Source organism: Fringilla coelebs (genome assembly GCF_963513975.1).
Source record: "Fringilla coelebs genome assembly, chromosome: 15".
Classification (NCBI taxonomy): domain Eukaryota; kingdom Metazoa; phylum Chordata; class Aves; order Passeriformes; family Fringillidae; genus Fringilla; species Fringilla coelebs.
In genome coordinates, this window is record NC_140041.1 from 3,539,345 (window position 1) to 3,567,004 (window position 27,660).

The 27,660-nt window shown below is 51.9% G+C and overlaps 1 protein-coding gene across 2 annotated transcripts; it reads right to left on the bottom strand.

Annotated features, from left to right (window-relative positions):
- Positions 1-1,356: 1,356 nt before the first annotated feature.
- Positions 1,357-25,255, bottom strand: CYSTM1 (cysteine rich transmembrane module containing 1). Of its 2 annotated transcripts, none has more exons than XM_084215631.1 (3): positions 25,129-25,255; positions 13,314-13,555; positions 1,357-1,813 (listed from the first exon to the last, which is right to left on the bottom strand). In XM_084215631.1, exons 2-3 carry the CDS (start codon positions 13,534-13,536, stop codon positions 1,707-1,709), a joined length of 330 nt encoding a protein of 109 aa, XP_084071757.1. In that variant the 5' UTR covers positions 13,537-13,555; positions 25,129-25,255; the 3' UTR covers positions 1,357-1,706. The 2 variants fall into 2 exon arrangements, with proteins under 2 accessions (XP_084071757.1, XP_084071758.1); XM_084215632.1 differs by having other exon boundaries at positions 25,163-25,210.
- Positions 25,256-27,660: the final 2,405 nt, after the last annotated feature.

Sequence of the window (27,660 nt, forward strand, 5' to 3'; positions counted from 1 at the left end):
CCACTGCCCGCTGCTTGGTGTGGGCACTGGGAAGGTCCTGCTGGGGAGGGGTGGTGGGGGAAGAGGGAGGTGGGCAGGGCTGGCACAGGCGTGGATATGGGCATGGGAACCGGCTCAGGCGCAGCCAGCCTGTGCCAGGAGGTCATTCCCACTGCTCCGGGTCATTCTTGTTGCCTTGGGTCATTCCCTCTGTCCCGCTCCATTCCTTCATTCCCGCTCCATTCCCTCATTCCCGCTCCATCCCCTCTGTCCCGCTCCATTCCCTCATTCCCGCTCCATTCCCTCAGTCCCGCCCCGCAGGGCTGGCGATGCGCGGCCGCACGTCGCCACCGTGTGGCCGTTGTGGGCAGCGCAGGGACGCGGCCCTCGCCGCCCTGCCAGCGCCGCCCGGAGGCTCCCGGATCTCGGAGGTTCCAGGTCCCGCTGCCCTCTCCCCCGTACTGTCACCCCATAGGCACACGGGTGCTCTCACACTCTGGGCTGGCGCTTCGCTGCCCCACCTTCCCCCACCGCGAGGGGTGACCCAGGGAATCCACTCCTGATTGCTGACAGCTGCTGTGCTGCCACGGAGGTGACAGGGAAGGTGACAGTGCTCATTCCCAGGGCAGGGGCCTCTCGGAACCAGGCCACAGACCTGTGCTTAGAGTTGCAGAGGGGCAGCCCCCAGAAGGCTCCTGGGGACAGGGAATTGCAAGGGACTGTCATCAACCCCAACCACATGAGCTTGCCCCAGGCCAGAGCCCCAGACTGCACTGCTGAGCCCAGAGCCGTGGAGAGCCCCCAGGCTGCACAGCCAAGGGACAGCGAGTGCAATGTCCTTTGCAGGGAGGGCGAGATCCCCTGGTGATCTCCCTGCAGTGCCACGCAGAGCTGGTGCGTGTCAGGACACCAGGGGGGCTCTGCTCCCAAGGCTGGGGGAGCAGCAGGGTGGGACACACCCCCATGGAACCAGCAGCAGGTTTTCCCCACGTTTCTGCAGACAAAAGCTTTGTATCCCTCTTCTGGCCAGGCGTGCCATGGAACAGCTTCAGCTCTAAATCCTCAGCACTAGATTAATCCATGGCTTTTCTCTTCTTACCCATTAATTTACCTCCCACGGGCCTCTGCTCTGCAGTGTGGGATGATGGATCACAGCTTGGGACCAGCCCTGCCCCAGGAGCTGCTGGAGAGGGCCCTGGTTCCAGAAGGGAAAAACATAAAGATAAAATCCTGACTGTGCAGCCCTGTGTGGGATGAGGGGCTTGGAGGTGCCAGACCAAGGACTCCCACCGACAGTCAATGCCCACAGGAGGCCAAAGCCAGACAGCACCAGAGGGGCTGCCCACCCTGCAGACAGACTCATTGAAACAGCCGGGACCTAGTGAAGAAAAATCAACTGTTGGCTTTAATTATTGCGTACGTCTTCGTCTCTAGGGCTAGGAAAATCTCAACTGGTAAATATACATTTCATCAGAATGCCCTTGGCTGAAATACACCATTAGCACATTCTTCAAAGTTACAACAAAAGTCTTAGAAATGTTAAAAAGGGATTTTTTTTCCTTTACTAAAATAAAGGAGTGCACCCCCCACCCCGACAAGGCGCTAGGACGGACAGACGGAAACTCTTGGCTGTGCAAAGCAGAGCGTTGATTACAGTAACAGAAAGAAGTCGGGACAGGAGTGGGGAGCCTGCATAGCACTCGGTGAGCGGCGGGGCGGCAGCGGCGTCAGGTCAGCATGTCCCAGAGGCAGCAGCAGCAGAGCGCGGTCCAGCACGCCGTCAGGCAGGCGCTCTCGCCCGTGTCGTCCCTCCGCCGCTCCTCCACGACGTACACTGCGGGCACAGAGGCTGTGAGGCACAGAGCTGGCGCCGGGCGGTCACAACACACAGAGCGGGACAGGACCCGGGTGTGGCCCGGCCCCCGGGTCAGCTCTGTAGGAGGAGCCAGCTGCCCCAGCTGCAGGCACATCTGTCTGCAGCCTGTCCGTTCAGACTGGCACAGGAGGAGCTGGGCCCCAGCACTGCTCCAGCCCTACCACACACAGAACTGCCTCCTTCCCCGGGATGACAGGGCAGGGACTCGTCCTGACAGGGCCCACTCCTTGTCCAGCCCCACGTCCCTCCTGCACGTGAGGGGACCCCCAGGAGGCACAGGCTAGGAGGTGGCACTGCAGTGACACCCCCTGGCCTAGGGGCAGGTCCCAAACGCATGAACAGAAACCATCTCTGCCCAGAGGCTGCTGGGATTTACTGCACACTGCCAGCTGCTTGAGCCGCAGGAGGGAGCCCCAGGTTCGGGTGGGGCTCTCCAGGCAGGGTCTGCTACTTGAGGCCCGTGTGCTGCTTGCTCTGTGCCCCCTCCTGAGGCCCATTAGGACAGGGGAGCAGTTTGTGTTTGGTTCCTCCTCTCTGAGCCCAGGCTGTCACAGCCAGCAGTGCATCATTCTGAGGGCAGGCAGGTGACTGTCCTTCCTGATGGCTTTCCTGGCTCTGATTGCTGTGGTCTGTGTGGGAAACATGCCCTCACACAGGAGTCCAAGCCAAGAGCAGAACACAGCTCATGGCCTGGCTCTCCCCTGGGCTTGCTTTGTACCCAGGAAACCCTTCCCCAGTCACTCCTTCAGCTCTGCAGAGCGATGGGCAGAGGATGATGTGCTCCAGCTTACACAACACCACAACCCTGGCACCACCAAGTGAGGCAGAAAGAGGGAATCCAGTACGCCCCCAGTGTCTGTGATTGGGGAGAGCCTGTGCCCGAGCCTTAGGCAGATTCCCTCTCCTCAAGGGGAATAAAAGAGAAGAGGCATCCTCTGCCCAGGCACAGCCCAGCTCCAGGGGAGCCCCTGCACGGCACCAGCACAGCACTGCTGTCCCCCCTCCCTCTGACCATTCCCTTGCTCCAGGAATGTCAGGATGGAGGCACTCTTCTCCCTTCAGCCCCAGGAGGAGGTGGCAGTGCTGTGACAGGCTGTGCGGGAGCAGGAGAGGTGCCACACAGTCTCCTCCCTCAGGAGCCGCTGTCCCTGCCCACCTGCAGAGCCCTGGCTGGCACCTCCCAGCAGGAGCAGAGCAGGACCTGATGGAAACGTAGCTCCCTGTGCTGCTGCCAGGGGGAGGCTGCACGACCTCCTGCCCCCAGCCCGGGGCAGGGCTGTGCCCAGGGCCAGCCCCTGCCACACCCACAACGAGTGCAGAACAAGGTCCATGGATTGTGAGCCTGGCACCCCGGCTGCCTCTTCCGCCCCCCTGAAAGGGTGGACCACAGACCCATCCCATCCTATCCCGAGGGGAATCTGTCACATGGCAGGCAGGACTTTGGTCAGGCCCCTCCCTCCTTCCTGCACTCAAAGCCAAGCCTGGAAGTCTTGCAAAGAGAACATGAAGGCTTGCAGCCCTGACCTTACCCAGCAGCATGTCAGCAGCTCTGCCCATGTTCTCCATGGAGAGGTGACCCAGGGGCTTGGTCTGGGCTTTATTCACCTTGTGGATCCAGGAGCACTAAACAAGCAGCTCTTTGGTGTGTTTGTTTGCTCTAAGGAGGTCCTGTTACAATCAGTGGAGGCAAAACACACACCAAATTCTCCAAGAGTCCTGTGTAAGATGGTGACATCCCTGTGCTGGAGCCCTGACAGCCCTGGCTTCCAACCAGCTGTCAGGTCCAAGCTGTCCCACCTCTGACCATGGGGAGCTGGATTGCTGCTGCCAGAGCATTGCCATACCCAAAACTGAGGGCCCCAGTGCCCTGAGACATCCAGATCCACACGGCAGAAGGAGGCTGCCCTTTGCCACTTAAAATCAGTCCAGGACTGCAGGGAGTATTTATGATTAATCCATGAGAAGTTTTAAGCTGCAGCCAAGTGTCAGGGACAGCCGACAAAGCACATCCAAGGCATGTACAAAGTGCTGTTATGAAACACTTGCTGAAATATTGAAGGAAATGGCTTTCCCCAGCCTGGGCCTGTGCAGAGGGAGCTGGGCCTCAGCTGGCTCGTGTTGGGCACTGTCCCTCTGCACAAGGGGGTCACAGTGTCCATGGGCATCACCCTGTCCCTGTCCCTGCCAGCCCCCTGGCACTGCTGCCATGGCTTCTGCTGGAAGGGGCTGCCCAGAGTGGGACAAAGGACAGGCACAGCTGCCCACTAACAGCTGGGGGCAGGACCAGGACAGGGCAAGGGACAGCAGCCATGTCATGGCCTTTCCAGGACTCACCATGGGTTTGGGGGGAGCCTTTCTGTTAGAAACAGTGAAACAGTGCTCTTGTTTATTCCCTCTTCTTCTTCTGCTAAAAGCTGGAAGCCATTTAAACCAGCAGCACATTGTGGCAAAACCACCTTTCTGTAAAAACCCTCTGAAAAAAAGCTGTGGTTTTCCCCCATGGCAGGCAGCTGTGGTACTTCAACAAACCCACTCACCTTCCAAGTTCAGTGAATGCCCCAAAAACACCACCTGAAATACACATTTGAGAGGCTGCTGCCTTCCACTGCGGAGCTCCTCTCCAAGGGCAGCCCTGCCACTGCTGCAGTCTGAGTGTGCACACCATCAACACTAGAAACTTTCACACTTGCAGAGCATCTGGGCAATGCTCTGGAGAGAGACAGCCACCCCTCCTCACAGGTTGTGAAGCTTTCTTTGAAGCCACATCAATGCTTCAGGAGTTGCAGCTTTGTTGCTGTCACCACACAAATTGCCAGAGAGATTTTAACCACAGATAAAGAGCATTAAACAGCTTTTCTGATCTGGGTGTGGGGCTTGCAGAGGACAGGAGAGGAGCAGGGCAGCTGAAGGGTGGTCAGCTGTTCAGCTACAGCTACCAAAGCATGCAAGCTGAAAACCAGCTCAAAGACAGGCTGGATGAACTGCTCCCAGCCCAGCCCAGCCTCTCACCAACCTGGAGACACCCTACACCACTCTGCTCCTTCTGGACACCCGACCATTGCCTTCAGGGCACTTCAGAGTGACACAATACCTGAGGACATCAAGAGCACTTGGTAGCAGCTTCACCCACTCCTCCCAGCCCATGCAGTAGTGCTGTACAAACACAGCGTCAACTCCCCAAACACCACATCCAAACCCAATCCAAAATCTCCCAATGAAGGAATTGTGGCTTTTGTGAGATTTCTCAGTGTCTGAGGGCCTCCAAGCTGAAGCCACCCAGTTTTCCATGGTGAGCCTTATTGGGGACCTCATCAGCTGCTTTGTGCCTCTCTTCTGGCCAAGGCTGGGCACTCCAATCACCTCCTACATCACAAAGGGTCCTTGTCACTATGGACAGAAGCCTGGTGGTCCCAAAAAGAAAAGAAACAAGGGTGATTTCTCTTGGAGGCACTAGACAGCACTCAGTTCTAGGCTCCATTTTTGATGGTTTCATGGTCTTTTCTAAAACAGGATGGGAGAAGGTATAAACTGAGAGACCCTCCCAGCTCCTAATCAGCCTTAAAGAGCGTAGAGCACAATGAATCATGCTTACCCTGAAAATGGTATCAGTCCCTGTAATCACACAGCAGTGGCCTGCACAAACCAGTGCAAATAACTCCCACTTTGTTTTTAAAACAAATACTACAATACCTTCTTATTTCATGTACAGCCTACTTTATCTTGAGCATATACATTTTGTTTCTTCTCACACCTAATTGATACGTTAATCATTAGCTCCATGAAGGAATGAGCTGTACTTTTCACCCAGTTTGGCATAAACTAAAACTGTGACCTTAAGACTGCAATGCCCCTCACTGCAGTGCTTTACTGGGTCTACAAGGATTGCAGTACAAGGGCTTTGATGCCAGAATTAGTCCATCCTCTCCCAGGATCCAGACACAGACATCACCGCCAAGGTACCACCTCACCGACCTGGGGGTGGTGCTGGTGCCTGAGAGCCCCTGGGCTCCACAAGCTCTCCCAGGAGTCCTGCACACCCCAGGGGCCAGGGCCCTTGCATGAGTGTCTCAGGTATGACAGGAATGACATCCAGGCACAGAGAGGCAGCAAGGGGCAGGCTCAGTGCCTGGGCAGCAGGAGGTGGAGAGCACAGCCCAGCACCCACCACCCTCTCAAGGTAGGAGGGCTCAAATCCCAGTGCCCTGAAGTTTACTCTCCTTGGGCCCAGCTGTGTGCCAGCACACACCACTCACCTGCACTCCTGGCTATGAGGCAAAGCTTGGGGCACAGAGAGGAGGCAGCAGTGGGTAATTTACCAATCCCTGCTTCTGCAGCCCCAAAATCCTTCCTGTGCAATCAGAATGGCTGTTTGCCATGAGAACAGCTGGTCAGAGCAGGAGTATTACTTAATACCAGAGTCTCATCTGGGAGGCAGAGCACAGCAGACTCATAAGCCTCTTCCCACTTGTCAATTAAGTGGGTTTTATCACAAGCCACTTCTGCACCAAGAGCTTTGTTTTCTCTTCTTTAGCAAGCAAGAAATCTTGCTCACCACCTCTTAGAATGATTTTGTGCTGTCTGCAGCAGATTGCTAAGTCAGGTCAGCCTGTACATCTGCTTTTACCTTCAAATCATTCTCACCCAGGTCTTTGGAAAGCTTTTCTGCTCAGGATGGAGGCCAAAGAAGGGAAAGTCAGCACAAGTGTGTCCAAGGGATGCAGAAGTGACAGCAACAGGAAATCAAATGTCCCTGAGCCCCTCTTGGAGGTGGCACACTCTGGTCTGCAGACCCAGAGCTGCAGGAGGAAGGACCACCCAGCCATGGCCTCCCAGACATCAACTTCTCCTGAAATAAACCCCTCACAGGCAGCAAGTGCAGAAGAAGAGATTTCAAGACTGGGGAACAGGGACTAAACTTTCATTTGAGCTGCCACCAAGGCTGCTCTCTGCACAAGGCCTCTAGGGCACAGCCTGGGCACAGATGAGATCTAACTCCCTTGGCAAGGAAGGCGTTTAATTGTTCTTTCTCCTCTCTGAGGGCATTTGCTCATGCCTAACAGCTTCAGGCCTGTTATTTCCCAGCCCCCCAACTCCTTCCTGCCCAGAGGCTTTCCCTGTGTGCACAGTCTCTGCCACACCACACTCAGATTTCAGGAAATACCTCAGTACACTCCTGAAACAGATACCAGAGCCAGATGGAAATTCAATAGCCCACTTCCAAGAAAAAAATCTTCCAAAGCTGCAAAATGCTCACAACAAGTTTCCCATTTCCCAGCTCCAAACACAAATGGCTACTGCCAGAGCTACCTGAGCAGAAGGCAAGCGTCAGGAAATGAAAATACCACAGAGTACAGGCAGTTCCACCTGCAAATCCTCTCTGCCACTAGACAGCTACTGCTGACCCAGCCCAGATTTCAGCCTGGGCTCAAGCAGAAACAACTGATCCACAACTACTCTGACCAGGTATCAGACCTTTCCTCTTCCATGGCCACATGCCTGGGTTCAGCAGGTTTGGAAAATTCCTGCCTTTGTGTTCCTGTAAGGCTGAGCAGCTCTGACGCTCACCCCAGAGAGCTGTTCCAGCTTTCAGGAAGCTGAGCAGGCCACACATTTCAGGGAAATCACTGTGCAGGCGAGCCAAGCCAGCACTTTCCAGAGCCAATGCTGCACTGGGCAGAGCTGTTCCCCTCTCACACACCAGCCTGGGAGCCAGGCTCGGGTTAGGGCTCAGCAGGAACCAGGCAGAAGATTCTCCTGCAGCTGAGCTCAGGGCTGAAAAAGGTATTGTTTCCTCACCTGAACACACAGGGATGGGATTAAGGGATCCTGGAGATAATGGAAGTGATGCTAATCAGCATTTATGGTGAATCAATGTGCCTGGGAAGGGTTCAACTCTCTAAAAAGCACAAGCATTCCTTACAGGAGTCAGCACACCTTCTGTAGAGTACTCAGGTCTGGGCAGGATGTCAGCAGGCATCAGCCAGCTCTCCAAAGCACAAAAACCCCAGCACACAGGATTGAAAGTGTACAGGAGAAATGTCATACAAGAAACGAGCTTTCCCTCAGCTCAAATGTACAATAATTCAGAGTTTCAGACCTTTCAGCCTGCTTTTAGACTACAACAGATGACAGACATTTCCCAAAACTACACATTTTAAGAACTTCCTCTAACATTTTTTTACATCAGTAAAATCTAAGTTTACTGTTAAGGCAAGATGTTTTTAACTTAGTCATCTGCAGGGCTAAGAACAGCACTGTCCTCAGCCTGTGTCAGTGCTTACACTGAAAATCAGCATCAGCCCTAGAGTTAAACAAGACCTGGCTTGGAGGGATTTACACAGCACAAACTTCATCTTACAAAGGTCTTGCAGTCATGCTCTGGGTGACTGACAGGAGGAAGGACAAAGCCCAGTGTAAAGCAAAAGGGAACGTGCCCCAGTGAGATGCTCCTTGTGCAGCCCCACAGGGCCAAATCCCACAGTCTGTGCAGTGCTGGGAAAAGGCTGGGCACATTTTGCTCCTCACCCAGTCTGGTGCCAGCTGACAAGGACTGGAACAGCAGCCTCATTTAAATCAGCCCACACTGGAGCCAGCCTTGGCCTCCTGAGACCAGTTTGTCTGCAGCATGATTTCAGATACTGGACCTGAATTGGGAATAATTTTCTTTGCATCAGGTTTTTATCAGATTACTCCCTCCTTGGGGGTGAGAAGCAGTGAAGGTGAGCTGAGACAGCAGCCCCAGGACTGCACTGTTTGCCAGCTAACAGCTCCTGCTGTTTGTGCAGCCAGGGACAGAGGGAGGGATGATACAGCAGTCCTAGAGGAGAGAATGCTGGGTTTTAAAGCACACTAAAGAATGAGAAGCAGATAAGAGGACAACTGCCAAGTAAGATTTAAAATTTTTTTTTGGCAGGACGCCAACATCTGGAGTTGCAGCTCCTGAAGGTACAGGAACAGTTAAACTAAGTGATCTGACAGACTACTTAGAAGGGGTCAACAGACAGAGAGAGAAAGCCTGTCCTCCAAATTAACTCCTGCTGGAGAAGGCTCAGCTCCACATGGTTTGGAAGCAAGGGGAAGCAGTGCCTTTAACCTCTGAAAGGCACTGGAGAGCATCACCAGAACGACTCCAATCCCCTCCTTTCCACACAGAGATGGGTAAAGAGGAAAATCCATGCAGCCCTGCAGCAGCAGCAGGCAGTGCCTGTATCTAGGTGACCTGTTTATCCTGCAGCTGGGCAAACATTAGGAGGCAGACAGCATCACTGTGACTATGACTCTTATCACAGCCAGCTTTGCTACAAGTAATCAACTTCCAGAAATAAGATTTCCACCCTGTGTGTACAATGGCTCAGACGCAATCCTGAGCTCTGTTTGCCTTCAGTGCCTGCTGACAGAGCCTGGTTCCCTGGTTCGTTGGCATGTATCAACGGGGAGGGGGGGTGAAGAAATAAAACTGCTCAAATTGCTAGCATCAGCTTCTGCTTTTAGAATTAGTATGTCACTTTGTACTTTGGCTCATTCCACTTCTTTTTAAAGCATACCTTTATCAGCTGCATTACATTTCACCTCTAATTTACATAGACAAGAAAGTACCAGCTGACCAGTCAGCAGTTACTGTGGTTTCCTTACGCCAGCTGATTGCAAATAATGAAAATACTGGTGGGGAAATGAGGTATCTATCTTCTGGAATGTGGTATTTTCTTCCTCTTAAGCAAGCCCCTTCTGTAAAGAAGAACTTGCTCCCTACACAATGCTGCACACAGGAACCACACTGCCAAAGCTGTGTGTTTCCCAGCTTTGTTCTGGGGCAGGCACATCTGGTGCAGGCACTGTGTGGCACATCTGCCCTGTTCCAGGAACTCTCACCCACATGGACTTTGTGTGGACAGACATGGAACCAGCCCTCAGCCTCTGCAGCAGAAAACTGGAGACAGGGATCAGCAGGTCAGTTCCCAGAGCTAAGAAGCTGAATCAGACACCCTTAAGAATAATGTCCCTCAGGCCCAGCACACACATCACCATCTCTAAAGGCAAAGGGCAAGCTGTTTATTTCTAATGAACAACAGCCAAGTCAGTTGCCAGCCCTTGCAAGATGTGAGACCTGGGGTTTCTTTGGAGACTTTGGTATCAGTAACCTGGTGAAGCCTAAAAGCCATCCATCCAAAAAACAAACCCATGAGGGCTTCTGTGCCACCTCAGCCAGTCGCCAGTGAGTCTCCAGCTTGCTGCTCCTTTAGGTGGAGAAAAAACATTTGCTTTGAGGCCTTTCACACCCTGAGGTAGCTGGGGTGACTCTGAGGGGGTGCAAGCTTGTATACTCCATCCCCTCTGGGAGAAGGGGCCAAGGATCACTGGGATCAGCTGCAGTCTCCCTGTCCCACAGTGCCCTAGGGAGGTGGCCACATGGCAGTCATATGGCCACACCACTGTCTTAACACATAACCACAAGCTGATTTCTGCAGCCCAGACATCCTTGTGGTTGGCTAACCCTGCACAGACAGTCCAGAGGGGAACACACGTGTTCTCCTTGTTTAGAGCTGCTCTGGACTGCAGCTTCCTCCAGCAAGCCTTTAGGTTTGTCCCCCTATCCAGTGGCATATTGAAAAGGTGGTGACATCCCTTTCTCAGCTATTTGTTACAGAGTCACTGCTCACTGAACAGCAAGAACCTTCTCCTTCCTGCCCTTAGCAGCACTCAGGTTAAGCTGCTTCCCTGTTACATCTCAGATGCAGCTTTAATACAGAGAGTGAGGCATGTGAGGATTTTTGACTTCTCCAAGGGCCAGGTAGACAGCCTGTGACAATTGCTACTCCTGAGAGGCTACAAATTAAGATGAAACAACATCATCACCGTAAAATACTACTTTACCATCAGATTCTGAGAGCTCAACAGTAATTATTTCCATCTGTGGGATCCACTCAAGACCAAAATATGATTTATAATTACTTCCACACATTAGCATTAGCACATTTGCTATGCTCTACACTTTGCAGTCTGCCCTCACAGTAAAATAATATAAAGAATTTAAAGTATAGCAAATTTCCTAATTTTCACTGTGGACACATATTTGCTCAGAAATATGAATGTACTACTTGGAGTAGCTGAATTCATTAGATTAAGTAAAGTCACATAGGAGAGCAAAACATTCACTCTGAAAGGAAAGCATCCACACAGTAGCTCTTCCCAGATAATTGTTTGGAAACACCACAGGAACTGACAAACCACATGAAATCACACTGGACCAGCTAGGCTGAGTGCAATGCCTTGATTAAATTTAGATGTCAATTTTTTATATTAGTAGTCCAGTCACAGCAACAGATACATGGCACTAGTGTGACAGATTTATTAAAAATTAGCTTTTTTAGAGACATCCACTCTAAACTAGACACTCCTGGGGTTCTTAAACAAAGCCCCTTTGAAAGCTCTTTTACAGCATCAGAGCACAAAGATCAGGTTCCAGACTGGCCAGAGAGGAGCAAGGGGTGGGGGGGAAAGGGTGTTTAACAGAAGGAGAATAAAGAAAAAGAAAGCTTTTGCAGACAAATGCAAAGTTATAGCCCTGACTTCACTTTGCAGACATTAATAAATGTGTTTAAAAGAAATGTGTGCCATCCAGAGGGACCTGGACAGGCTGGAGAGGTGGGGGCACGTGAACTTCATAAAGGTCAGCTGGGCCAAGCAGAAGCTCCTGTACCTGGGTAGGGGCAATCCCAAGCACAAACACAAGCTGGGTGGAGCATGGATGGAAAGCAGCCTGGGGAGGACTTGGAGCAGGGTTAGCTGGATATTGGGAAGAAATTCTACCCTGTGAGGGTGGGGAGGCTCTGGCACAGGGTGCCCAGAAAAGCTGTGGCTGCCTCATCTCTGGAATTGTTCAAGGCCAGGCTGGATGGGGCTCAGAGCAAATTGCAATAGTGGAAGGTGTCCCTGCCCATGGCAGGGGGTTGGGACAGGCTGATCTTTAAGTTCCTTCCAACTCAAACCATTCTGTAATTCTATCACTTTTTTACATCTACTTCTGCAAAAGCAGAGCAAATCAGAGGCTCCCAAGGTGGGTTCAGAGACCACCTGTAGCTGCAGGATGGCAGTTCAAGGACAAGACTTACCAGAAGGTTTTTGATTTATGGGTTAGAGTGCTGCTTCTGCAGAGCTGAAGTTGTGTTAGCTTGGGTTTAACAAAATCAAACCTCCTGCAGAACAAGCCTAGGCTCTCAGTGAAAGACACTTAAACACTTCACTGCTTGTCCCCTCCAATTTCTTTGTGCTGGTCCACAGGTTCATGGGCAGCATAGAAGACATTCAGTATCATCAGTTCCCTGATCCAGTTTGATGAGATCCTTCAAGCTTCCAAGACAGCAGAACTGTTTCAAAGCCACAGCCCCTGTGTCCCCTCAGCCTCTCCCACAAATCCCTTTGTGTGGCTATAGCAAAAAAGCAACACTGGCACCAATCAAAGATGTTCAACATGGGAGACAAGGAGTTGTCCCCTGCCCAGTACTAAGAAACATCTCTTAGCCACCCCAAAACCCCAGGGAAAGCCCTGATTACACTTTGAGTCCATGTGGTGGAAGGGGTGGGAAGCATCACCACGCTGCTGCCTCCCCCTCCTTCTCAAAGGCAGGGCTCTCACTCTGTTACAGAGGAAGTTGAACTCATGATTTGCCCTCAATTTAGGTTCTTATTCACTCACACTAATTGCTCACTGCTAAAATTTGGGCCCTCCTGACAGACCCACATCATGCTGTTCAAACCACTGAACAGTCCCACCTTTCTCAGCTTCTCCTCATAGAAAGGAGGAGAGGCTCTGGTCCTTCAATCACCTTCTCTGCCTCTGCTCTGGCAACCTGAGCCTGCAGCAAGCCCCAGGAGAGCAGTGGGTGCCAGGGCATACCTATGTGCCACATTGTGGGGACGCGGCACACAGATGGACCAGCCAGCTGCAAGAGGGAAGGTGCACCATCCTTCCTCTCTTCCCCAGAAATCAGGGTTTTTCCACAGAATGATAATAACTTCAGAAAAAACCAAAATACCCAGGAATGAGTAGATCACTTGGACAGATACTGATGGGCTCCGGAAAACCTAGGCCCATTAATTCAGTAGGAATTGTACATTTGAATATTATAAGCTTTAACTGTGCAGCCTTTGGCTGAAACTTATCAACCAAGAGACAGGTGGAATGAGAGCTGAGGCAAATGTAAAGCCTGTGCAACAACCTCAGCATAAGGATTCCCTTGAGGAATCACCAGTGAGAATGCTCAGCAGTATTCTCCAATAACCAGAGAGAGACCTGTGAGAGACACTACAGCAAAATAAAGCATGAAAACAAGCTGCAAACAAAATGGGCACTTCAAACAAGTCTCCCCCTCCTGCAAGGCCATTAGGGCCAGGTGCTGGTGAACACTTCACTCCAAGGTCAGTGTGTCCCTGACGTGGTGCTGTAGCTGCTCAGCCATACCTGTGTTTTTCGGCCCATCTGCGTACACTGGTCCTGGCGGTGGTGGAGGTGCGTTCTGCCATCCATACTGGGGATATCCTTGGTAGCCTGGCTGGCCTGGCTGGTAGGGCCCGGGGGGATAGCCAGGGTAGGGGCCAGGGGGGGCCCCTGGCTGCTGTGCATAGGGTGGGTACGGGGCAGTTGGGCCCGGGCCGGGGTACGGCGGAGGATTATCGTAGCTCATGTGGGATGCAGAGTCTGCCCTGCAAAAGAGGGAAACAAACAGGAAAAAAACTGGTTTGCTTTTGTCTGCTCATCCATGACCATATGAGTTCCTTTTCACACTGCTCTCCAAGGGCCCTATGTTGTGTGAGAAACAGAATACCTAGTCAAGCAGCAAATTTATTTTTAACCCTATCACAGGGGCAGGGAGGCAGCTGAAGTGATTTCTCTACGTGACATAAGTTCAGCTGAGCAGGAGTAACATGCTGCTTTCCAGCCATGCATCAGGTATTCACCCTAAGACCTAAGTCTTGCAGGAGCAAAGCAAAACCCTCTGCTTCCACTCACAATTAAAATGCTTTTAAGAGAGATTTAGAAGCGATTATTTCCTGTTTCTGTCAATATTGGAAAGGAAAATGATGGAAAAATGCAGCCTGTTACAGGCACATTTGATAGCTTTGACAGGAGAAGGAGTGAACACAAATGTCCATTACACTTCTGCTAATTGTTAAAGCCTCCAGACCACTCTGGAACAAGGCTGTATGTGAATAATTTCCTGATGACACTGTACCCCAGCACGTTGTGTAGTCTTCCAGCCATACACAACCAAATCATTAAGCAGCCACAAGAAATTAGGGCCTTGGGCTCAGCCTCATTCAAAAAGCAACATTAAAGATACCTCAGAGAGTTGATGCTCATAAAACCCATGTCATGTATTACTCATGGCACAGCCATCAGAAGACAAGACTGTCACAATACTGCAATTTTAATGAACCTCTAAGTAGCATGACTAAGCAAACCATTTCTTACATTAGGCTCCTGAAGCTTCTCCCTGTCTGAGAAACAGAAGTGTATGTTAATAACCTACAGATTCAGGAACCTTCCTGGCTGAAGCAGCTGAACCCTGCTATTTCCTTCCCCTATTACAGGGTGCAGACAGATCAGCAGTTCCCCTTTGCTGCACACCTCCTCCCACACGCCGCAGGGAGAAATACCAGCAGCACAATCTGCCTCGGCCAGGCTTGGTGCTGCTGGCTGCAGTGGGAGAGGATGGCCAACAGGATCCCCTTTGGATGGCATTGGGATGGGCACGAAGCTGGCCGGGCTGACTGCTCAGCACTGTGCTCCCACTCTCAGGGATGGGCAGCATCCAGAGAGCTCGGGCTGACACAGACCGAAGGATTCCACCTGAACTCAAATTCAGTCAGCAAATAACAAACTCAGCCATCCCATTGCTCCCCTACCAAAGGGATTCATGCTGGGACTGCTGGAGGCCACCCTTCTCCATCAGGACTGGCCATTCACTCCCTTTGGTAGCCGAGCAGGGAGCCTGCCTGGCCTCTGCGCAAGCACAGCATGGAACATGCCAGAATCCCCATGGGCTGGGGAACCAGTGGAACCACCCAGGTAACAAAGCAGCTCTGCAGAAAGGGCTGAGATGGGGATCAGGTGTACCTGGTACAGCTGAGAAACCTCTGAACCACCTTGGCACGGCGAGCGGAGCCCAGCGCGATGCGCGGGGCAGAGGCGGGGCGGGCGCAGCCCCGGGGCAGCGTTCGGCTGCCGCAGTCCCTGCAGGGGAGCGAGCAGTGTGTTTACAGCCCGCTGTCTGTTTATTTACAGCCCCTGTTTGATCGGAGCGCCGGCTGCCCCTCCCCGAGCACCGATCCCGAGGCTCTCGCTGGTTTTACACGTTGCCCCTGCTCGAAGGTCGCCAGCACGATGGTGCCAAGTGGCACCGAGCACACAGCCCGGCTGATCCACGTAGTGCCTGCGATCCAGGAGCGGCTCCAAGGGGACAGGGCTGCCGGCCCGCCCTGCAGGACACGGAGAAGCCCTTGAGGCTCACAGGCTGCAGCTGTCACTCACCTGAATTCATCCCAGTGCTCCTCTTGGTGTGCCAGGCACAGTCACAGGATCACAAACATGCTGAGTTGGACAAGGACCATCCAGTTCAATGCCTGGTTCTGCACAGACACCCCAATAATCCCACCCTGTGCCTGGGAGCACTGTCCAAGAGCTCCTGGGGCTCTGGCAGCCTGGGGGCTGTGACCATTCCCTGTTCAGTGACCCCCTGTATCCCTCTGGGGGAAGAACCTTTTCCTGATATCCAACCTAACCCTGCCCTGACACCACTCCAGCCGTTCCCTGGGTCCTGTCACTGGTCACAGAGTGAAGAGAGTCTCCCTCCCCTTCACAAAGAAGCTGTCCCAGCTAACTGCTAAGACAGTACTATACCCCGCAGACGATGTCTTTTATGGCTTTGTCAGGAGTTTTAATTGCTTAACCAAATGCCAGGATTACAGGAATTTTATTTATGGTTTGTTTTTTTCCCCCACTGCTAGGCCAGCCAGACCACTTAACTGCTTACTTTAAAACTGACAAGCACAACATACACTTAACTCAAGGCTCTTTAATCACTGCACTGCAACGCCCCTACCAAATCTCCAACAAGGAAATTCTTCCTTCAGGGAGGCAGGGTAAGGCAGGCAGTGAGCTCTACAACTCACTTCAATGCAATCAATTAGAGAACTGGGACATACCAGGCCACTAATGCTCATCTAACCCAGAAAATTGTCCCAAAATAACATCCAAAAGCAAGTTTCCAGGGAAGAACAAGGCCAGAGTGAGTGTGTGTGCATACCCACAGACCACTGCATGTTGCAGAGGAACCATTTGGTGCCCAGACATGGCCCAGCCAGCCCTGTGAAGCCCCTGGTTCGCTCAGCCTCCCTGACCCAATGTACAGCTGCTGTGCCTGCTCCTGGGCACTGCTGCCTGCTTTGTGGAAAACTGCCTCCTGCCCCATCAGGGTGACTGCAGGAGGTCACTCTCCTGAATTTAGGGATGCACCAAACCAGGGAGGTGGCTTGTGGGAATGCCCTGTTCCAGATCAAAGAGCCCCAGCCCATTTTCTGCTCCTTGGGCAGGGGACAACCTCTCCATCCATGTCCCCCTTCTCTGTTCAAGGGTGTAATTTCACACTCTAGGTACAAACACATGTTTTTATATACACATAACACAAGGCATTCAAAGGCAGCAAACAACAGACCATGTTTTGTTCATAAACTTTAAGAACTCTCTGGGCTTAGCTTGCTTTGATGAGGACTGTCCAGCTCCAGCAGATGCACCTGGATTACCTCAGTTTTTCAAAGTCCTTCTGCCCAAGAGGATGGTCAACTCAGCCCACTCTTTCCAGGAAAGGCCAGTCTTCCCTTCTATCCCTTCATATGCGTCAATTCATTTATCTACATTCAATATCACTGGTATTTTAGTGCTGAAGCAAGGTTTAACAGATGCTGTGATTCTTCAGCTGGCTGTGAACTCAAATTCAGACAGCAAATAAACTCAGCCATCCCACTGCTCCCCTACCAGAGGGACTCGTGCTGGGACCGCTGAGGACCACCCTTCTCCATCAGGACTGGCCATTCACTCCCTTTGGTAGCCAAGCAGGGAGCCTGCCTGGCCTCTGTGCAAGCACACAGCATGGAACATGCCAGAATCCCTTTGGAGCAAGTGGAACCACCCAGGTAACAAAGCAGCTCTGCAGAAAGGGCTGAGATGGGGATCAGGTGTACCTGGTACAGCTCAGAAACCCCTGAAAGACTGTGGTAAGAAAAGAGCCTGGTTAAAAACAACAGACATAGGGATGAACAAAAAACCTGCACATCAGCAGCTCTGCAGAAATGTCTGTCAAATGGTCAGAAGGAGTTAAAAACCCAGTGGTTTGAGCAAACAGGGAAGTGGCAGCACAGGGAACAAGAAAGAACTACTCATGTTCTTTGTTTACCAGCTCCGTGTTAGCCATGTCAAAACAGCTTTTGAAGAGAAGGCAGGTTTGGAGTGGAGGCAGTCACTGAGATTCCATCTGCTGATATGGGAGAGGTACCGAGGGGAAAGCTGGCCAGAACCTACTGACAGCTGTACAGATGCCTGGGCAGAGACAGCAGAACAACAGAACAGAGGAAAAGATAGAGATAAGAAAAGAATATTCCACAACTGAGGGTAAAGTAACATAACTGAGATTAGGCAAGAGATAAAAGAGAGTGTCCAGCATAAACACTTTCAGCAGCCACTGGGGATTTGTCTGTGATGAGTGAGGAAACTCCTGAAGAATTCATCAAGGCATTCAGCAAACCCAGGTGGTAGATGTGGACCCTAAGTTCTCGGAAAGAATCTTTCCTTGTCCCCCAGTTTCAGTGCCAGTCATCGTACACGTACGCACATCCCTACTTGCCCTTTTAGAGCTGTGTGATAACACTGAGATTTCCTTCAGTCTCATGACCTCATACATGACTTAACACACTTCCCAGGCCTATTTACTCACATGGCTATGTATTTGCATGGCAGGGCTTTGAATCATGAAGCAGATACTTTTCAGAGACATACCTGAGCTCTTAGTCAAACTTATCACCAAGCTCTGCTGCGGGTTCTCACCCCAACCAGTAATTCTGTGTGAGCTGCAACCAGGACCAATCCCTGAGAGGTTGCATCAGAACTCTTACCTGTGCCTTTCCTGGTCAGCACCTCTCAGAGGCAAAGCTCAGAAGAAAGAAGCCAACCTTCAGTAAAGCCCTTTGCTTTCCATGGCGCTGCAGGAGGTCCAGCAGGAAGAGCCACTACAGAGCTCAATGGTCCCTGCACAGCCTCACAAAGAGATTTCCTTGCAAACAAAGAGACTTCCTTGACTGTCACTAAGCATTTGCCCTGTCTGTTGCTGCTTAACAACAGAGAAATTGCTAATCCATCTGAAGAGAATGGCAAACCCCGTGCCTATTCCCCCTCCCCACTGCATCAGTACTTTTGCTAAGGGGCAAGTTCATTGGTACATCATTGTTTCCTTAAGTTTTAGTCAAACTCCTTTGTTCCACACTGCTAAGTAAACATTATTTCCCCTACCCCAACAGCAGGGTTTCATTTTTAAACAAGCTGCTTACCATACCCCAGCCAGAAGGCTGCAAAAGGTCTGCAAAGCAGAAGTCACTGAAGTATGGTGCTGTATAGAAAATGCACATGACCCCAGATGTGCATGTACACACAGAGGTACCAACAGGCAAGAACCACCCTCCTACGGGAGAATATCAGTCCCTCTACAGCTGTAACCTGGCTCTGGCTAAGGCTTAGCACAAGGTGCAAGTACAGAACTATAATGCTTTGCATTCACCACTATATATTTAGCTTGTCTATTTTGGCAACCAATCCTTAGAGAAACAAATTTCACCATTAGGCTTTGAAAAAACTTCTGATTGCTTCACACTTACTGCCTTGTACAAGGCCAGCAGACCAAGGCAGCTGCTACAGAACTGTAGTCAGTCATTGCTCCTGATCCTCCTCTTCCAGCACACTCATGAATTTATTATTTTGTTCTTTTTTCAGGCATCTCTCCTGAGCTGAGGACTGTCTGCTTCAACAGAGCCTGCAACACTCCTTGATTATTCTTTCCAGCCATTGCTGCGCCTTTTAGTGTCACCATTTGTCTAGGAGGAAGCAGGCAGACTCTCTCTGCACAGTGCCACAGCTGTCTCCTGCTTCCCACCCCTTTCCAAGCCCACTCCCAGGGCAGCTCTTGCCATCCATCAAGCTAAAAACAGAGCTCAAGTTGCACTGAACGTCACTGCAACTGTGAGATCCTTCCAAGTGGGAATAGCTCCTGTAGAGCCTGGCACTGCACACGTACAGCTCACCCCACTGCTCACCCAAGTGACAGCACAGCCTCTTCCTGAAAACAGCCTCAGTTTCAGCCTGGGGAAGTCTCACCATCCACAAGTTGCCACCTCTAAAACTAAGAAAAAAGGAACAGGAAGCCTAATTTAGATGGCTCTTGGCTGCGTCACTCCGTAAGTGCAGCCCTTTGGCACAGCCTGGGGGCCTGGACAGGGAGGACTTTTGGTCAGAGGGTAACACGATGCATGAAAACAACCAAGAACGAAGAGAATAAGGGAAAGTATGTTGGAAGAACACTTTTCTGTTAGCACAAGGGGGGCCCAAGCAAAGACCCCTCAGAGCCTGCCAAGATGACCCAGTTTCACCCTTTTCCCTCCTCCAAAGGCCATGTAGAAGGCTGGGACTCCTAAACATCTCTTGAGGTCAGACTAATTATGGTCTCCATAATTATTGCCCAAATGATGGGAGAGCAGTAGGAATCTGCTTCTACCTGTTGACACCTTGTTACCTTGGCAAAACTGAGGAGAGCATGCATAAAACCATCTGTATTTTTACACAGTAGGTGTTCACAGTTACTAATCCACCTGCAAAGAAACACCAGTCCCTATGGACAGCAGACTGCAAGTCAGATCCTTCAAATGCAATCTCCAGTGCAGGTGAATCCATTAAATAAAGAACTGTGCATAGGGGTGAGAGGACAATCTAACCAGGGTGCTGAAACAGGGTGAAATGCCTTCTCTTGCATAGGGAACAGTGCAAGAAACAGCCCTATGAAAACAAACGGGGGATTAGTAAATTAAACAAACAAACCAAGCAACCAAAGAAAATTAGCAGTCTGGAACACAGAAGAAAACCCCCTACAATGACCCAAAAGCAATTGGCAGATTTCTGGAATTTAAAGGTGAGAAGCTGCTTGTTTTTAGGACAGCAGAACAAGCATTACACCTCCTGCTGCTGTGGTCAGGAGGAATCACGTTTTGGGTATGGCAGGTATTGATTCAGCTGGTCTTTGCAGAGATGAAGGTGGAGGGCAGGGTGAGAGGCCAGATCCTGAGAAGGACAACTGGGGCACCCTGATGTAACCCACCCCCTCCAATGCCTGCAGCGCTAGGAAGTAGTTTTCCAATACAGAGCTCTAATGGAAAGTACATTTAACATCAACAATCCAGCTCCTGGCAACCAGCCTAGCATTTAAATTACATTTCATATGAACAGTATCCAAATGAAAAAGAGCACAAGTGGCTTTTAAATGGCACTGGCTCCGTGTTTCCCTCTTACCAGCTTATTTGTCAGCTCCATTTACTGATTGTATGAAAGGTATGTTAAGGATAAATTGTAAGAGATTCCATTCTTGCTCAGTTTGCTTCCAGGAAAAGCTTCCTTCCTGGTTTGCCCTCCCACTTCACCAGGTAGCTCCATCAGCCTAGACTAATAGCTGAGGGAGAACAAGAGCTGCCCCCACCTTTTCTGACAAAAGCTGTTTGAAACTACTTTAATTTCCAAAAGGCAGGTCTAGTCAAAAGCAAAAAGCCCAGCTTTGTTCTGTAAAAGGAAAAGCTAAAACCCACTCCTCTGTTCAAGCCCATTTCCTTAAGAGGTGTCCTGGACTCCAGGACACTCCCAGTCCTTGGGAAGAGGGGCATTTCCTCATGTTTAGCTGAGTGGCTTTGAGGCATCTCCTGTACAAAACAACTGCTGCTGCCCATGTGGCTGAAGCCATCAGATCAGACAGGTCTGTGCAGTGAGCAGTGGTTTGGATGAACAAGCATTTAACCTTCCTGAGCCAGGTATTCCCTCCTCCTGGTGTCCTCCAAGCTCTCTAGAGATCTAAAGTCTGCCCATGTGTGAAGATGGAAAGTGCAAATGATGTTTGAGGCTGACACTAGTCTCTACAAACAATGCCAACTCCCCAGTCCCGTTGCCTGCCCTGCCTTCCTGGCAAAACTATAATGGATATGCACATTTCCAGGTGATTTTGGTTTCAGAAACCAGGATCAGTGCTAAAGGGCTGTCATGCTCACAGTTTTTGCCTCAGAGGCAACAACCCTTATGGAGCTTCACAGCATAGATCTCCAGAGAACTCTTACCAATGCACCCTCACACCCACACAGGATTCCAAACCAGGATTTTCCTTCTTCAGACAAATTTCAATGTCTCATCAATTGTTACCAACACACAAACCTCTTCAGAAATGTTACCCATCACTCACTGCCTGCTCACTGTTCCTACTTACCTACATGTTCTGCATGGCAGAAGGAAAGTACGAAGCTGATATAATTCCTACAATAAAAGCATTAGTGGAAAAAAACTCAAATCCAATGCCCTGTGACTGTTACTACATGAACTGCAACTTTATGGGGGAAAAATTGTGCAGTTTTTCAGACATCTGATGAAAGATTTTAGAAAACCTTTAGATGAAATATACTTTAACACCAGGAACTAACAATGACAAAGATGGAAAGCATCACTTCACAGCCCCTCAGGTGGTGTCAGCCATGGTACTTGTTGCTGACACACCAGGTGAGACTCTGCCCAGGTACAGCAGTACACCAAAAAGCAAAGTCCTTTACAGAAATAATTTCAGAGAGAAGCATCAACATCTTGATTTCAGGTTTTGAATGACTTTGCATGCACTGCTCTTTTTCAAGTCTTTGTATAATGTGTTGCCTTACATAATTCCAGAAATACATGACTATAATTTGCTGTTAAAGTGGTGTCCTGACTGTTTTAAGGTGCAACAAATACCAAAACAACAACAAAAAACTCAAGGAAAACATCTGATTGTCAGATAAAACTAGACTGCAAATAACAGTTAAAGCAAGCAGCTTTGTTGGTCTAACTGAGAACATGAAACAAACAGTTTGACTGGCAAGAAAATTAGTAAGCACAGATAAAACATTTGTATGTTATTCAGATTTGTATGTTATTCAGATAATACATTTGAATGTTATTCAGTTCTGGCAGCATTCCAGCTATGGAACAGCAGCAGTCTTTCAGGAAAACTTCCCCAGCTCTGAAACACTGGTGGATTAAGTGGGAGACACCACCCAGAGCAGGATGATTTTCCAGCACCTCAAGCAGAAGCACACTGGCAGCAGCAGCACACAGCTCCCAAGGCACGGCTGTGTTGCTGGGTGCAGACAGAAATACCGGCATTTTCTACAGCTGAGATCTCATTACTCAGAAAGAGATTTCCATGATAGGCTGGAAAATGGAATGAGACGGAGATTTCTCCACCCCCCTCCACGTTTTCTCACTTTTTCTGCTTTTCCATATCTTTCATGTGTCTCTAACATGATGCTTTACTTTGCCTGTAGGGTGTATGCAAAAAATCCTCTTTAATGTCTGCTTGTCACGGGCCACTCCCAGATTCTCCCAGTGGCCACCAAACCAAGAAAGGCTTTGCCTTACCCTGTCAGGGGATGAAAAACTTTCATCTGTCAAGGGACTGCCCTCAATAGCTGGTAAGACCAAATAATACCTCAAGAATACATTATAATCCTAGTGTGGAAATCTCTCTCTGATATTTGTGACAGAAACAGCAGCTTTTGTTCAGCATAAGGAATACAACAGACTAGATACTTCCAAGGAGGTCCATTCCCCAAAGCTTCTGCAATCCCAGCCAGCTGTGGGCAGGCACTGTGGGCACAGCACTGCTCCCTCCCAGGACAGGATGGTGATGGCAATTCCACAAAGGGGATCCCAGCTGGGAAGAGCTCCCAGGATACAGCAGTGAGGGTAGCCCAGCAGTGGCCTGCCCCTCAGCAGGGCTGTGAGGCCAAGCACTGTAGCAGGAACCCCGGGGAAGGCAGGCTCTCCCCCGCTGGGCTGGGCAGGCTCGGAGGCTCCCGAGCTGCCTGTGGGAAGGCAGGCAGGATGCCAGGCCTGGCAATACCCACAATCTGCCTGAATGACTCGGGTCCTTCCTATCTTCCCCAATTCTCAGAAATGACGGTGCTATTTTCTACTCATTGAGGCATTGGCTTTGAGGTCAGCAGCAGGAAGTTGAGAAAGGCAGGATACGCAGCTCAGAGAGTAGAAAATGTCAATACTGACAGCAGAGAATGAGTGAACCTGCCCATTCAAGGCTCCAGCGTCCACAAGAAGTTTTCAGGGAGCCCTGACAAGCTTCCAGCCCTGCCACAGAGAGATCACAAATAGGACAGGAGAAATGCAGACGTGTTTCTTTAACATCCAGTTACACAAACTTGCTCTGCCCTCGTACAAAAAAAAAAAAAAAATCAGGTAACACATTAATCTGATTCTGCACAGAAGTACCTGAGAACAGGCAGCTCCTCTGTTTAGGGCACACAAAGCCCTCCAGGTACTTCTCTGTCATCCCAGTGCAATGCTACGAGCAGGAACATCTCTGCTTACACTCACTGAACACCTCTGGTTTTCTGAGCAGCAAATCACTGCCAATTTTAAATGTAGCATGGCCCTGGGGGACACAGGGCAGCAGAACAGCAGAGCTCTCTGCTCTGACTGGCACCAGGGCACGGCCTTGCAGGGTCTGCTCAGACACACAGAGCCCCCACCCATGTCAGAGCCACTCCTTTACAGGACAGGCTCCTCTTCGACCTCTGCTGCAAGGACACCCACCAGCCTCTGCAGATTATCAGTTACAGCTCTCACACCCTTTGGGCAATGACAAATCAGTATTTAACAAAGATGGCCTTTATAGCACGTGAATAAGGGGAAGAGGGTAGCAGACTTTGGGCTGCAGAAGTTCCTGTGCTTGGAAAAACCACTATTCTGCGCAGTAGGAGATTATTATCTAACATGCACATTAATCCCTGACTGTCCCCAAAAAGCACTGAAATGCGATCAGAAAAATTTATAAAGTCGCAGTGTTTTCAGCCTCCTCCTCAGTCTACCTGATATAGTAATGTTATTATTATCATCATCAAAAATTTCTAGGAAGAGTCACTTATTATTTAAGCAACTGATGAGAAATACCCCACTGCTAACACAGCAGCACTTCCCACACCTTGTATCCTACCCCTGTATTTACACAGCACAAGGAGAAGGCAGCTGTTCAGCACAGTCATTATAACTCACCCACACTCACTACCTTACCCAGACTTACCCTATTTACAACCAGGTTGTTCACACACGTAGTACCGGCATCAAAAGCAAAAAGCACCTCTTTTTTCCCTTTCAGATAAAGCTAAACACGAGGCTGGGATGAGTGGCTCAGATGCTGGCACTAGCCTGGACAGAGAGGGGCTGCCCGCTGCCCTCAGAGGGGGTGGCACATCCATGCGGCACAGACAGGAGACGAGTGTCTCCTTCCCTCATTCTCCTATTTCACCGTGACATTTAATTATCCAAATGAGGTGTCCTCAGCTATAGCAACAGAAAACACACATCCAGGACAACCACAATGGCTTTAAAACACACGATGCAGCTCTATTATTTTTACTCTGAGTGCTGCCATACCTCTTGCCCTACAGCCTGAGCATCAGTGCCACCCGAGCCCACCCGCTCTGGGTGCCCGCCCTGGGTCACGCACGGCCTCAGCCGGGCAGCACCGCGCTCCCCGCGGACAGGGCAGCGCTGCGAGCCCCAGCCCCGCTCTCCGCTCCGGCCTGGAGCTGTCTGGGGCAGCTCTCGGACAAAACCCGCACGGCCGGCGCTGCCAGGCACGGCGGCACCCCCGGGCTGGGGGGGTTCACCGGCCCCTCCTGCCGCGACCCCTCCGCAGCGCCGTCCGCAGGGCGGGCACCCACCGCGGGCCCCCAGGGACGGGACGGGTCCGGCCCTTCACCCCGGGCAGCCTTCCCCTCATGCTCCTCATCCTCATCAGTCCTGCAGGGCCCCGCTCCCCCCACCCGCCGCAGCTCCCACCCGCACGGAGCGGAGCGAAGCGGAGCCGAGCCGAGCCCGGGCCGGGCCGGGCCGGGCCCCTCACGGACGGGCCCCCCGGCCCCTCACGAAGCCCCGGTACCTGCGCCCTGCGCGTCTCGCGCCGCCGCCCGCACCTGCTGCGCACCCCGAGGCACGGTGACGTCACGGCAGACAAGCCACGCCCCCTCCGAACGGGACGGATACGTCACGGCCCGGGCCCCGCCCTAAGGGGCGTGACCATAATGGGGGCGTGGTCAGATGGAGCGACCCGGGCGGCCCCAGGCCCTGTCCAGCTGCTGCTCCTGTCCCGGCTACTGCTCTTGTCCCTGTTATTGGCTGTGTCCTTGTGCCAGCTACTGCTCTTGTCCCTGTCCCAGTCCCAGCTACTGCCCCGGCCCTGTTATTGTCTGTGTCCGTGTCCTTGTTCCAGCTACTGCTCTTGTCTCTGTCCCTGACCCTGCCCTGTCCCAACTACTGCTCTCGTCTCTGTCTCAGCTATTGCCCGTCCCTGTCGTTGCCCGTCTCCCTTAGTTACTGCTCGTCTCTGCCCTTGTCCCTACCCGTCCCTTTCCCAACTATTGCCTCTGTCCCTGTCGTTGTCCCTCCCCTGCCCCAGCTACTGCTCTTGTCCCTGTCCCAGCTATTTTCCCCTGTCCCTGCCCCAGACGTTGTCCCTGTTCCAGTTACTGCCCTTGTCTCTGCCCCTGCACCTCTCCTTGCCCCGTCCCTGTCACAGCTACGGCACTTGTCTCTGTCCTTGTCTCTGTCCGTGCCCCGTCCCTGTTCCTGTCCCATCCCCATCCCTGTCCCCACTTCTGTTTCTGCTCCTGTCCCTGACCCAGCTGCTGCCCCTGTCCCTGTTGCCCTGCATGTCCCTGTCCGTGCCCGTGTCCCTGTTGCTCTCATGTCCCTGTCCCTGTCCGTGCCCCTGTCCCTGTTGCTCTCATGTCCCTGTCCGTGCCCGTGTCCCTGTTGCTCTCATGTCCCTGTTGCCCCAGCCGTGCAGGGCAGCCCGAGGAGCTGGAGCCGGGCAGGCTCCGCGGGCTCCCGGCGGTGCCGTGGGCAGGGGGCTCCGGCGGTGCAGCCGAGCGGGGCTGGAAGGGGTTAAACCAAGGGGCACGGGGGGCTCGGGAGCCTCAGCCTGCTCGGGACCGGGGCCAGCAGCAGCGGGACCCGGAGAGCCTCGTCCCACCGGGGACCCCGGGGCACGGCAGGGCCGGGCTGGGCCCCCAGCCCCCCAAACCTCGCCTTCGCTCCCTTCCCTGGGGGCCGGACGGGACACCTGGCTGGCGACCGGGACTTTGCACGGGCGCTGCCGCCTCCTGCTGATAACGGGACACGTGCGTGGGAGAAGGTGCAGGCACAGAGCCTGGGAAAGCAATTACGGGTTTGCCCAGATAAAATAGGTCAAGGACTCAGGCTGGAGCGTTCAGCCACCGTCCCTGCCCCCGGCACATGACCGTGACTCACCGTGGTGGCCAGCGGCGAGGGGACAGCAGTGGCCACCTGTGGAGGGATGCTGTGCCCAGGGGATGTGAAGTGGGCTTGGGGACCGTGGTGGGAATGTGGCTGGGGACCGTGGTGGTCTCCAGGGAGTGGAGCAGCATGATCCTGCTCCTGTGCGTGTTGGAACCAGCTTCTTTTTCCCCACCATCGATTAGTAGATCTAATCAGGCCGGCTTAATGCTGGGTCCCTAATGAGGCTCAACCAGGAAGAAATTATTTAAATTAGTTACATGTCATGCTATATTCTTGGGCGAGAGAAAAACAGGATACACAGCTACCCCAAGAACTCGGCCAGCACCCAAAGTGTGTCCCAAAGGAAACCTGCTGGCTGATGGGAGGTGTGGGAGGCATTCAAGAGCCCTTCCAGGGCACCAAGAAGAGGCTGCAGTTCCCTGGATGCAGGCAGTGAAGCACCATCGTTCTCCAGCCATGCTGCCCTCCTCACACAGAGTCACAGAATCATTTAAGCTGGAAAAGCCCTCTGAGACCATTGAATTCAACCATTCCTCCAGCACTGTCAGGGCCACCACTAGACCATGTCCCCAAGTGCCACATCTACGTGTCTGTTAAACCCTCCAAGGATGGTGACCCCACTGTTGCTGTGGGCAGCCTGTTCCAATGCATGCACATCCTTCTGCTGAAGAAATTTTCCCCAATATTCAGCCTAAACCTCCCCTGGTACAACTTGAAGCCATCCCCTCTAACCCTGTCACTTGTTGCCTGGGGGAAAAGGCCACATCCCACCTTGCTACAATCTCCTGTCAGGGAGCTGTAGAGTGGGACAAGGTCTCTCTTGAGCTTCCTTTTCCCCAGGCTGAGCTCCCTCAGCTGCTCCTCATCAGACCTGTGCTTCAGACCCTTCCCCAGCTCCATTCCCTTCTCTGGATGGGCTGCAGCACCTCAACATCTGGCAGAACCTCCCAGGAGGCAGTTTGCTCCACAGAGTGGGGAAAAACCCCAATCAACCAACCTAAACCATCCTCTGGATCATTTTGTGCCACACCAGTGGGTCCATGTGACTCACATGAAGGGTGTCAGGAAGGGGAGGGCTGGCATGGAGGGGCCAGGGGAAGGCACTGCACACGTGGGCACGAGCTGGGGCTCTGCTCCACTGCCCCAGAGCTGC

What these genes read in the sequence shown, in the direction of transcription:
- CYSTM1 (XM_084215631.1), bottom strand. Translation starts at nt 13,536, where the DNA reads ATGAGCTACGATAATCCTCCGCCGTACCCCGGCCCGGGCCCAACTGCC. An exon ending in AGATGGGCCGAAAAACACAG is followed by an intron (nt 1,814 to 13,313) that starts GTATGGCTGAGC and finishes CTGTGCCCGCAG; the next exon opens with TGTACGTCGTGGAGGAGCGG.